The following is a 12,459-nucleotide window of genomic DNA, read 5'->3' as shown; positions in this document are numbered from 1 at the left end:
CCAGGGCTGCCTGAATTCTAAGCTCGAGTGCCCTAGACTCCTTGTTGGTGTTAGGAATACCTCTGCTTCAAATGCATTCTTTTTTTTTTTTTTTTTTTTTTTTTTTAAGTTCTGGGATACATGTGTAGAATGTATAGGTTTGCTACATAGGTATACACATGCCATGGTGGTTCGCTGCACCCATCAACCCATCATCTACATTAATTATTTCTCCTAATGCTATCCCTCCCCTAGCCCTCCACCTGCTGACAGGCCCCAGTGTGTGATGTTCCCCTCCCTGTGTCCGTGTTCTCATTGCTCAATTCCCACTTATAAGTGAGAACATGCGGTGTTTGGTTTTCTGTTCCTGTGTTAGTTTGCTGAGAATGATGGTTTCATCTTCATCCATGTCCCTGCAAAGGACATGAACTCATCCTTTTTTATGGCTGCATAGTATTCCATGGTGTATATGTGCCACATTTTCTTTATCCAGTCTATCACTGATGAGCTTCAAATGCATTCTTCACAGAAACCTCCCCACCCCCTTTTAAGAACAGTTGGATTGACTTGACTCATGCCTCCCAATCCGCTCCGTTTTGCCATCTCTCAGGGTCAGTCCTAGGGCAGGATGGGCACCCAGGTGCCTCCTAGCATGGGGACTGATCTGTTCAGCTCAACACCATTGCAGCCAGTGCTCAAAGGCTGACCATAGAAATGACCAAGCCATGGCCAGATGTGGTGGCTCACACCTGTAATCCCAGCACTTTGTGAGGCTGAGGCAGGAGGATCACTTGAGGTCAAAAGTTTGAGACCAGCCTGGCCAATATGGCAAAACCCCATCTCTACTAAAAATATGAAACATTTAGCCAGGCACGGTGGCGGGCGCCTGTAGTCCCAGCTACTCCGGAGGCTGAGGCACCAGAATCGCTTGAACCCAGGAGGCGGAGGTTGCAGTGAGCTGAGATCTTTTCACTGCATTCCAGCCTGGGCGACAGAGCAAGACTCCATCTGAAAGAAAGAAAGGAAGGAAGGAAAGGAAGGAAGAAATGGCCAAGCCAGAAGGAAAAACTGCCCCTCTTCCTGGTCAAGACAGGCAAGAGTCTACAGCTGGAGCCAGAGGTGCCTCCTCTCCTAGGGACATGCTGGGACCCAGAGCTGGGCCTGCCCTGGAGCAAAGCTAGGGGGTTCCTGGGAGCCACTGTTCTTGTCATCCTGGGCACAGCTCAGTGGCCCTACTGCTTTCTGCTGCTCAGACCACAAGCAGGTCCACTAGGAACCAGCCTCACTGTCCCAAAACTGAGTGTGAACCAGTGCCAGGGAGGCCCAGCTGTGTGTCTAGAGGCAGAGAGGTGGGCTGGCAAGAAAGCCTGCATCGAACCCTCACTCCACACTCGCCTGCCATGACCTTGGACAAAGCTCTCAAATCCAGGGCCTTGGTTTGCCCATCCAACAAAATGGGCACAGCACCTGCCAAGTTGAACTTTTGGTCAGATAGAGGAGTAAAGGTGTGCGTGATGATAAGCAGCTGGGTCTGGTCCATAGTACATGCTCAGCCAATGCGGATTGAACCTGAATATAGGAATGAAGCTGTTTCTTCCCAGCCATACCATCATTCCGGAATTATTGTCTGGAAATAATTTCAAATGGACAGAAAAGTTGTAAGAAGATGATAGCACAAACACTTTTGCACATCCTTCCTCCAGGGTCTCTCAGCATCATTAGCACATTTCTACACTGGCTGCATTGTCCTCAGCCTCACCACCCCCATTTAGGCATAAATTACAGACATGACGCTCTGTTATTTCTAAATACATCTGTGTGTGTGTGTGTGTTTTTTTTTTTTTTTTTTTTTTTGAGGCAGCATCTTACTCTGTCACCCGGCTGAGTGCAGTGGTGCAATCTCAGCTCACTGTAGCCTCCAACTCTGAGGTTCAAGCGATCCTCCCACCTCAGTCTCCCCAGTAGCTGGGAATACAGGCATGTTTCACCATGCCCAGCTAACTTTTATATTTTTGTGGAGACTGGGTTTCACCATGTTGCCCAGGCTGGTCTCAAACTCCTGAGCTCAAGCAATCCTCCCACCTCAGCCTCCCAAAGTGCTGGGATTATAGGTGTCAGTCACTGTGCCCAGCCTATTTTCTTTAAGTGACAATATTCATTAATCACAACAGAGTCCAAAAATCAGGAAATGAACAGCCACGCAACATGACCATCCAGTCCAAAAGTTCCAATCAGCATTGTTCCAGTAACAGGGAAAGGATGTGGCTCTTAGTTGCCACGTCCCCTAGTCTCCTTCTGCATGGAATACTCCTGTGGGTTTTCCTTGTCTTTTGTATTCTCAACCTTTTTAGAGATTCTAGGCTCAGAAAGTCATAGGATGTCCCTTGATTTGAGTTTGTCTAATGTTTCCTCGGGATTTGGCTCAGGTTGCACACTTCTGGAGAAAGCCTTGTGGCATGATACTGTGTCCTCCTTAGTACATGATATTGGGAGGCTCACCCAGCTGTTTGTCTCGTTACTGGTGGTGATAAATTTGGCCCCTTGGCTAAGACAGCATCTGCCAGATTTGCCTTAATTAAAGCTATTATTTTCTCCTTTGTAATGATTAAGTATTTTACAGAGAGATATGTTGAGACAGTATCAGTACCTGATTCTCATTTTATTTTCACTCATTAAGTTCAGCATGCATGGACAATGCTTGGCTGAATGGATTACTATCACACTGTTTGCTGAATGGTGATTTTCTAATTCCATCTACATTAGTCCCTTCTCACACTGCTATAAAGAAATACCTGAAGCCAGGCATGGTGGCTCATGCCTGTAATCCCAGCACTTTGGGAGGCCAAGGTAGGTGGATCACTTGAGGTCAGAAGTTTACAGCAGCCTGGCCAACATGGTGAAACCCGGTCTCTACTAAAAATAAAAAATTAGGCTTGGTGATGCATGCCTGTAATCCCAGCTACCTGGGAGGCTGAGGCAGGAAAATAGTTTGAACCCAGGAGGCGGATGTTGCAGTGAGCTAAGATTGCACCACTGCACTCCAGCCTAGGTAACAGAGTGAGACTCTGTCTCAAAAAGCACACATAGAAGAAGAAATACCTGAGACTGTGTGATTTATAGGGAAAAGAGGTTTAATTGGCTCACAGTTCTGCAGGCTGTACAGGAAGCACAGTGGCTTCTGCTTCTGGGAAGACCTCAGGAAGTTTCCAATCATGGTGGAAGGCAAAGGAGGAGTGAAGTGTCTTACATGGTGGGAACAGGAGCAAGAGAGAGAGCAGGGGGAGGTGTCACATGCTTTTAAATGACCAGATCTCATGAGAACTCACAATCATGAGGACAGTACTAAGGGGATAGTGCTAAACCATTCATGAGATATCTGCCCCCATGATGCAGTCACCTCCCACCAGGCCCACCTCCAACATTAGAGATTACAATTGGACATGAGATTTGGTGGGGAACACAGATCCAAACCATATCACCATCATCATCATTCTCCTTTATTTACGGTCTTCTATAAGGAAGAGCTTTCTCTTCTCCCTGTTGACTGGGTCATTTATTTATTGATATCGGTAGGAATGCAAGGACTCTGTATTAGTCCATTCTCATGCTGCTATGAAGAAATATCTGAGACTGAGTAATTTATAAAGAAAAGAGGTTTCATTGACTCACAGTTCCACATGTCTTGGGAGGCCTTAGGAAACTTAATCACAGCAGAAGGCACCTCTTCACAGAGCGGCAGGAGAGAGAATGAATGCTGAGCAAAGGTGGAAGCCCCACATGAAACCATCAGATCTTGTGAGAACTCACTCTATTATGAGCATGGGGGAACCACTCCCACCATCTAATCACCTCCCATGAGGTCCCTTCCCCAGCATGTGGGGATTCAGATTACAATTCAAATGAGATTTGGGTGGGGACACAGAGCCAGGCCATATCAGACTCCTAGTTGATTAAATATGTTATGATTTGTTACTATCAATATTTATTTTGATGCCTGATTGTGTTTTGGCCAATGGGAACCCCTTCAAGGTGGCTTCCATGTCCTCTTGACATTTTTTCCGTTATCCTTTGAGCACTTCCCTTTCTGGCATAATGAGAAACTTCAGCTTCATTTTGTACTTTCTGTACATTGGCCCCAGAAAAAGCCATTTCTCCCAGGATCCTTGGCTCTTTTTACCGGAAGAATTATATTTAGAAAGCAAGATCTGGTACTATGTGTTCATTGTTACTGGGTGCCATGGCTCCTGGGCCCTCTCAGAGGAGGTGGCGTAAGTGTGCATATGCTGTGAGATCTATATTTAGTTTTATATCTGTCTCTCTCTGTATCTCCATAGATTCCAGTCCAATAAATACCACAGGGTTTGTGCCAGCTCTTTGTATATTTTTAACTCTTTTCATCAACAGTAAGAACACCAACTACCATTACCATTAGTATATTTCCTTATCGCACAGTTTCCCTGTATGTAACCCATCTCCTCACCTTGCCAACAATTGCATTGGCCACTACTCTGCCTAGCCATCTCCTCTTGGCCCGAATGCACTGGCCACCCCTGAGCAAAGTTCGTACTCCATGTATCTCACTTTGTGCTGTTGCTACCTGCTTGCTCACTGCGACACACTACCACTGCACCTGCACACACAGACGCACACAGATGCTACCTAGAAAGGACTTCAGGGGCTGGAAAACACCTCTGAAGCCTCTCTTGACCTGAGGCTGAAATTTCAGAAGCCCTTCCTCATATCAGTGCTAGGGGCGAGGTATCATCATTCCCATTTTAAAGAGGAGGAAACTGCGACTCAGAAAAGTCAAGCGGCTTGCTGAGGGTCACACAGCGTAGGTGCGGGGAGCCAGACTAGGCCGAGTCTGGGCCTGGTGATGCCTCCTCTACTCTGTTGGCTGCATTTAGGGTTTTTTTGTTTGTTTTTTGTCCCTAACATTAAAAAATACTCAGGCAGGCCCTTCTGAGTTCTCTTGCAATGTTCTTCCCCATTTTCCCACATGGTCTTAAGCTCGATTGTCACCACTCACCTGCGGGCGGTGGGGTTGGGGGTGCAGATGAGGGAAAAAGTGTTTGGCAGTGACGACTATCACTGAACAAGCATGCCACGCTCTGAGAACCTGAGACTAGGATAACCCTAGACTAAGTTCCACTTCTGAGCACATCTGGGCGCTCGCATCTCCTGGAAGACTTGCACATGAATGGTCACAGCAGTGTTCTGTATAAAAGCCCAAATTGGGCCGGGCCCGGTGGCTCATGCCTGTAATCCCAGCACTTTGGGAGGCTGAGGTGAGTGGATCACCTAAACTCAGGAGTTCAAGACCAGCCTGACCAACATGGTGAAACCCCGTCTCTACAAAAACTAGCCAGGCATGATGGTGGGTGCCTGTAATCCCAGCCACTCAGGAGGCTGAGGCAGGAGAATCACTTGAACCTGGGAGGCAGAGGTTGCAGTGAGCCGAGCTCATGCCATTGCACTCCAGCCTGGGCGCCAGAGTGAAACTCCGTCTCAAAAAAAAAAAAAAAAAACTCAAACTGGACACAAAATGCCAGCCACGTGCACGTACTTAAATAAACTGTGGCATAGCCATGAAGCAGCATACTTAGAATACTATAGAGCAACAAAAGAGAATGAGTGACAGGTATTCATGGAAGCGCACCAGTGAAGCTCACAGCATTTTCCCTCCTCCAAGGTTGCGATCCTTCAAGAATAGGACCTTGCTGGGTTGGTCCCTGAGTGTGTCTCCCAAGACAGCCCTTCTTAGACAACTCTGGGTACATTTCAGAATATTATAATTGCCTGGATGATTGGGCTGATGCCTGTAATCCCAGCACTTTGGGAAGCTGAGGTGGGAGGATTGCTTGAGCCCAGGAGTCCAAGGCCAGCCAGCCTGGGTGACATAGTGAGATCCCATCCCTTTTTTTTTTTTTTTTTTTTTTTAAATAGAAGCACCTGGGGGCTTGTGGAGCCCTGATGGCCTCACTCATCTGCTGGTCTCGGGTGAGCCCACAGCCAGTGTACTTTTATAAGAACCAGCAGCAACTTTTGACTGGGCGGGTGTGGTGGCTCACGCCTGTCATCCCCGCACTTTGGAAGGCCGAGGCGGGCAGAATCACCTGAGGTCAGGAGACCAGTCTAGCCAATGTGGTGAAATCCTGTCTGTACTAAAAATACAAAAATTAGCCGGGCATGGTGGCAGGCACCTGTAACCCCAGCTACTTGGGAGACTGAGGCAGGAGAATGGCGTGAACCCGGGAGGCGGAGGTTGCAGTGAGCCAGGATTGTGCCACTGCACTCCAGCCTGGGTGAAAGAGTGAGACTCTGTCTCCAAAAAAAAAAAAAAAAACCAGTGTCAACTTTTGAGCACATCAGTCAGAGAGTCCTCTACAGAACTTGCTGGAACACAGACTGCCCACCCACCCCCAGGGCTTCTGAGGTAGTAGGCCCAGGGTAGGGCCTGAGTTTCTGCATTTTTAACAATTTCCAGGTGATGCTGGCCTGAGGCCCGCACTCTGAGAATCCTGGACTAAGATAAAACTAGAGGATACCCAGATCCGTGCCTTGGGGGAGAAGGATAGAGGAGCCTTGGAAAGAAGGAAGCATCTGCCTGGAGTGTGGCTTATTCGCGTGCGTGTCTCCAATGTCATCTGTCAGGAAGCCCACTCGATTGCTTTATTCTTGTGTCATTGTGACTCTTGCATTGATTCTCTCCAATGGCATGGATCCCAGTAATGACATGCCCTATATTGTGAAATTCTTTTGTTTTTGTTTTGTTTTGGAGATGAAGTCTCGCTCTGTCGCCAAGCTAGAGTGCAGTGGTGCGATCTTGGCTCACTGCTACCTCTACCTCCTGGGTTCAAGTGATTCTCCTGCCTCAGCCTCCTGAGCAGCTGGGGCTATAGGTGCGCACCACCATGCCCGGCTAATTTTTGTATTTTTAGTAGAGGTGGGGTTTCACCATGTTGGCCAGGATGGTCTTGATCTCTTGACCTCATGATCCACCCAAAGTGCTGGGATTACAGGCATAAGCCACCATGCCCGTCCTATATTGTGAACTTCTTGAAGGATTGGGACTGGAGGACTCACCATCCCTGGGGCTCTCTCTGCCTCTTCTCTTTCTCTGAAACCCCAAGGGGCCAAGTGCTTTCTACAACCTAAGGCATTTGGGATTCCCACATGAGCCCGTTTTCTTGTTCTACTTAGCACCTTCACGCCTGTTCTTCCCTCAGTCCAGAAGGCCCCCTCATTCCAGTACCTCTCTCAACCACTTTCTCATAATTCCTGGGTGCCTTTCTAGATCCCTCACGATCTGCACTGGGGCCCGCCCATCTCCTTTGTGGTTAGCTGCACCCCAGCAGGGCACCACCACGCGAGTTTTGAGCATCTCTCGGCTTGTTCATGCCTGGTGTCGTCAGATTTACCCAGGACACAGTCGTGGTTGAATTTCAAACAATAATTGTAGTGCATGCATGTCCCAAGTGGCACTTGGTGTGTGTGTATACTGGAAAATCATCTGGTGTTTATCTGGAGTGCCAAGGTAACTGGCATCTGTATTTTCGTTTCTTAAACATGGCAGCCGTCTTCGGGCCCCTTGGTGTCCTCTGAGGACAAGGACTCCTGCTGTCCCCACCGCTGGTCACTGCTGTTACCCTAAGGCTCATGTGCCCTCAGTGCTCCCTGGTGCTGGGCACTGTGCTGGGAATTTCATACTCACTGTTTCCCTTTTTTTTTTTTTGAGATAGAGTTTAGCTCTGTCGCCCAGGCTGGAGTACAGTGGCGCTATCTCAGCTCACTTCAACCTCTGCCTCCTGGGTTCAAGCAATTTTCCTGCCTCAGCCTCCCGAATAGCTAGGACTACAGGCATGTGCTATCACGTCTGGCTAACTTTTTTGTATTTTTAGTAGAGACAGGGTTTCACCTGTTGGCCAGGCCGGTCTTGAACTCCTGACCTCAAATGATCCACCTACCTCGGTCTCCCAAAGTGCTGGGATTACAGGCCTAGGCCACCGTGCCCAGTCTCACTTTCCTTTATCCCACAGCAGCCCTGTGGATCCTGTCTGTTATACCCTTACCCCTCCACATTCCAGGGAAGGAAACTGAGGCACGGGCTAGGCTTTGGTCAAATATGTTGAAGAAATGCACGTCTGCATAAGCCCTTTAACAGGGAAGATGATTAGGGTCTAACGCAGTCCAAGTTCGCAATGAGCGGAATCCCAGGGCTGGACGGGAGGGTGCCACAGCAAGGCTGGGCTGAGAGAGGCTTTTCGCCCGGAGGTGCTGCTGGCTCCCTTGCTCTGGAGTGAGCTCACAGCTCACTTTTCCTGCCAACTCACCTTTCAGCAAGGGTCATATGTGCACTTTGTGGTCCCCTCGGGAGCCTCTGGTAGGGGAAACACCAGTCCTGAGCTGCGCTTGTTTGGTGCAGCGTCTCTCAGAAGCGTTTCTCTTCTAGGCCGTTTCCTTGGGGCTAGGGAGGCTCCGCTCACCATTGCCTGTGTGGGTCTATCTGCAGCAGGCACATAACATCTTGGGGGTTCCAAAGGAGGCACAGACACAGAAGATGGATGTGAAGTAGGCAGGACCATGACGTCCATAGAGACAGGAAGCAGATGAGTCGTCCCAGGGGCTGGAAAGGGTATGGGGAATGCCTGCTTCCTGGGCACAGGATTTCCTCTCAGGTGGGGGATGCGGGGGCGGCTGAAAGTGTTTGGGGATAAGTTTCACGTGGTGCTTGCACAACATTGCGAAGGTACTAGATGCACTGAACTGTATGCTCTAAAACAGTTAACTTTTTGTTATGTGGATTTCATCTTATTAAAAGCTTTAAAAAAGAGAAACACAAAAGAGAAGGGGGCCAGGCACAGTGGCTCACGCCTGTAATCCCAGTACTTTGGGAGGCCGAGGTGGGCGGATTACCTGAGGTCAGGAGTTTGAGACCAGCCCGGCCAACATGTTCAAACCCCGTCTCTACTAAAAATACAAAAATTAGCCAGGCATGGTGGTGGGCACCTGTAATCCCAGCTACTCGGGTGGCTGAGGCAGGAGAATGGCTTAAGCCCTGGGGGGGCAGAGGTTGCAGTGAGCCAAGATCGCACTGCTGCGCTCCAGCCTGGGTGACAGAGTGAGACTCAGTCTCAGACAAAAAAAAAATAATAATAAGGTTTGGTTCTGCCCAAATCAGGTGTGATGGAGAGGGAGAATTAGGGACACTCTCTGACCTTTACCAGGATGCACCACTCTCATTACAAAAGGAACACTTGCGATTCACAGTGGACTGATGTCTACAAAGTTACAAGAAGCTGCAGCCTCAGACCCTTCAGCCCCACAGTCCTGGGGCAGCTACCGCCATCTCTCCCATCTGTGAATGCACATACGTGCCGTCATGGTCAAGGTAGTTGGACTCTTATCCTGAGAGCACTGGAATCTCTGCAAGTGTTTTCAAGCACGGGGCGTGTGTCTGTGTGTGTGTGTGTGTGTGTGTGTGTGTGTGTGTGTGTGTGTGTGTGATGGGATTTACATGTTTCAAGCCAGGCACGGTGGCTCACACCTGTAATCTCAGCACTTTCGGAGGCTGAAGCGGGCAGATCACCTGAGGTCAGAAGTTTGAGACCAGCCTGGCCAACATGGTGAAACCCCGTCTCTACTAAAAATACAAAAACAAATTAGCAGGCCGTGGCGGTGCGTGCCTGTAGTCCCAGCTACTGGGGAGGCTGAGGCAGGAGACTTGCTTGAACCTGGGAGGAGGAGGCTGGGGTGAGCCGAGATCACACCACTGCACCCCAGCCTGGGTGACAGAGCAAGACTCCATCTCAAAAAAAAAAAAAAAAAGGAAAAGGAAAAGTGAATTCGGTGTAGTGAGTCAGAAATGGCAAGGCTAAGGGCAGCTGAGGTCGTGCGGGGGATGGGGGGAGTGCCAAGCCCCCAGCCTGCCTCCACCTGTGGTGTGAGCAAGAATCAAGCACTTTATTTGGTACAACAGAACCAGATCTTGAGAATAGGGGGGAAAAGTCTTATTGTGCAATCCACATTTTTCTTTGAAGTAACTCTACAAAGAATGCAACGTTGACTTAAGGAAGACTCCCAATGCATGGCTAAGCCTGCTTAAAGATCTGTGTAATCGCTGCTGTGCTCCTGGACACTGGGCATGAGTAAGAAGCAGCCCTGGGAAAACGAGGTGGCTAGCACAGCTTTTCTAAGCAAACAGGCATGTGGGGAGGAAATGATTTGGGGTTGGGGAGGATGGCTGGCAAGAAGGAAGAGAGGGCTTTGAAATGTCTGTTACAGCTAAAGGAGGAAGTTACTCAATACCTCTCCTGCTTCCTCCTTCCCAGTTTCCAGTAACCTGATGGAAAAGGAAAAGATTCTTATCACGTCCTAGGTATCAGGACACTAGGAATGGTTTTGCAAAAATGCCTCACACTTTCCTATTTCTGAGGTCTCCTTTGTATTAGCAAAGCCTCCCAAAACCTCCAGGTGTCTCACGTGGCTTCTTTCCAGGCCCATGAGTCTCAACACAGAGTTCTGAGACTTCTAGAACTTGGTTGTGTTTCCCCTCCACTTTTCTTGGGTTATTTAAAATGTCCCATAGAACCAAGCTGTGATACCGCCTATCGTCAGCAGGAGGCACTCTCTGCAATATGGTGCATACTTGATGGAGAATCCTGGAAGTCTGAGGTTCAGGATTCTAAATATGTATATTGTTGCCCTACTCTGTCCACTTACAAGTTTCAATTCTGTTAATAAGTTTGCTCAGCCTGGGCAACATAGGGAGACCCTGTCTCTACAAAATAGTAAAAAATTAGCCAGGCATCACAGCATACACCTGTGGCCCCAGTTATTCAGGAGGCTAAAGCAAGAGGACCACCTGAGACTGGGAGGTTGAGGCTGCGGAGAGCTATGATTGCACCACTGCACTCCAGCCTGGGTGACCAAAAAAAAAAAAAAAAGTGCTTAAAAATAGATGCATCAGTATTAGCCAACAACTAACAACTGGAACCCAGATGTTCATCAACAGGAGAACAAATACATTGTGATCTACTCATGCAGTGGAATACTAAGCTGCTGTGAAAATTAGCATACTATTGCTACATGCAACATCTTGTAGAAATCTCACTAACAACGTTGAGTGAAAGCAATCAGACAAGAAAGCATGTATGAGTGTATACTGCATGTCACCATTTCCATAAAGTTCAAACCCCAGCAAACCGAATCTATGAGGATTGAAACTGTGACAGCATTTACCCCTCAGGTAGGTAGGTAGGCCAAGGGAGCATCTGGGGACCAGTTATATCTGTTTTTAATTTGGAGGCTGGTTATAGGGGTTAGTTTGTGAGCTGTACACGTATTCACACTTTGTGTGTATGTTATGTTTTAAAAACACACACACACACACATCTGGCTGGGCTCAGTGGCTCACACCTATAATCCCAGCACTTTGGGAGGCCGAGGCAAGCGGATCACCTGAGGTCAGGAGTTTGAGACCAACCTAGCCAACATGGTGAAACCTCGTCTCTACTAAAAGTACCAAAAAAATTAGCCGGGTGTGGTGATGCGTACCTGTAATCCCAGCTACTTGGGAGGCTGAGACAGGAGAATCTCTTGAAGCCAGGAAGTGGAGGTTGTGGTGAACTGAGATCATGCCACTGCACTCCAGGCTGGGTGACAGAGTGTGACTCCATCTCAAAAAAATAAAATAATAAAAATAAATTTAAAAATGCATCAGTACAAAAGTTCAATCTGCTGAACAGCAACCCTGCTCTTTTCACAGATTGATGAACAGAGTGAGCTGAAAGCTATCGAGAAAGAGAAGAAGGTGACAGCCCTGCCCCCTAAGGAAGCCTGCAAATGCCAGAAAGAGGATTTGGCCAAAGCGTTTTGTGTAAGAATTGAATTTTTATCTGGTGCTAATTGTGATAAGGTTTTATGTTTAAAAGAAAGCAACACAAATCCCTGAACAGTGCTTTGAAATTCTGTGTTATAACCAATTTTGTCGTCAAGGTTGGAAAATATTGTTGATGTTGAACGGTTCAGATTCCACAGGTAGAGTATCAGTACTTGTCAGTAGAGCTCATGTTCACTAGGCCCTTACCGGAAGATGGCATCCTTTTAGACACTGTACGCTGCTTCTCTTCAGCCTCACATTTCTTGGCAAAAACCTGAAGAGATGAAAGATGAAGTTGAGATGCAGAAAGTAGCCACAGTCCAGTGTTAGAGGTAGCACAGCCCCGCGTGGAGTCCAGCTGTTTCACATCAAAGCCCAAACTCTTCATCATCCGGTATTCCCACCTGTTGTCTTTTATAATCCGTGGAGTTGCCAGGTACTAAAACCAAATTCTCCCAAGTTTCTCAAGTGAGTTTGAATTCCTGGCCAGTGCAAGACAAGAAACATTTGCATCACACACAAATGTGTGTGTGTGCACGCGTGCGTGCATGTGCGTACTCATGACCACTACACTTGGGAGAGCAGATAAAAAGCCCCCA

The 12,459-nt window shown here is 48.1% G+C and overlaps 1 protein-coding gene across 2 annotated transcripts in view; it reads left to right on the top strand.

Moving 5' to 3' along the window:
* The window catches only part of ATP2C2 (ATPase secretory pathway Ca2+ transporting 2), an 83,624-nt gene that overhangs the window by 12,243 nt on the left and 58,922 nt on the right, over nt 1-12,459 (top strand). For both annotated transcript variants that reach the window (XM_003917253.5, XM_003917252.4), the window contains exon 2: nt 11,747-11,857. In XM_003917253.5, the coding sequence (XP_003917302.1) occupies nt 11,747-11,857 (111 nt within the window). The remainder of the gene's footprint in view (nt 1-11,746; nt 11,858-12,459) is intronic.

Source organism: Papio anubis, chromosome 18 (genome assembly GCF_008728515.1).
Source record: "Papio anubis isolate 15944 chromosome 18, Panubis1.0, whole genome shotgun sequence".
Classification (NCBI taxonomy): domain Eukaryota; kingdom Metazoa; phylum Chordata; class Mammalia; order Primates; family Cercopithecidae; genus Papio; species Papio anubis.
This window is presented reverse-complemented; position numbering and strand designations above follow the sequence as displayed.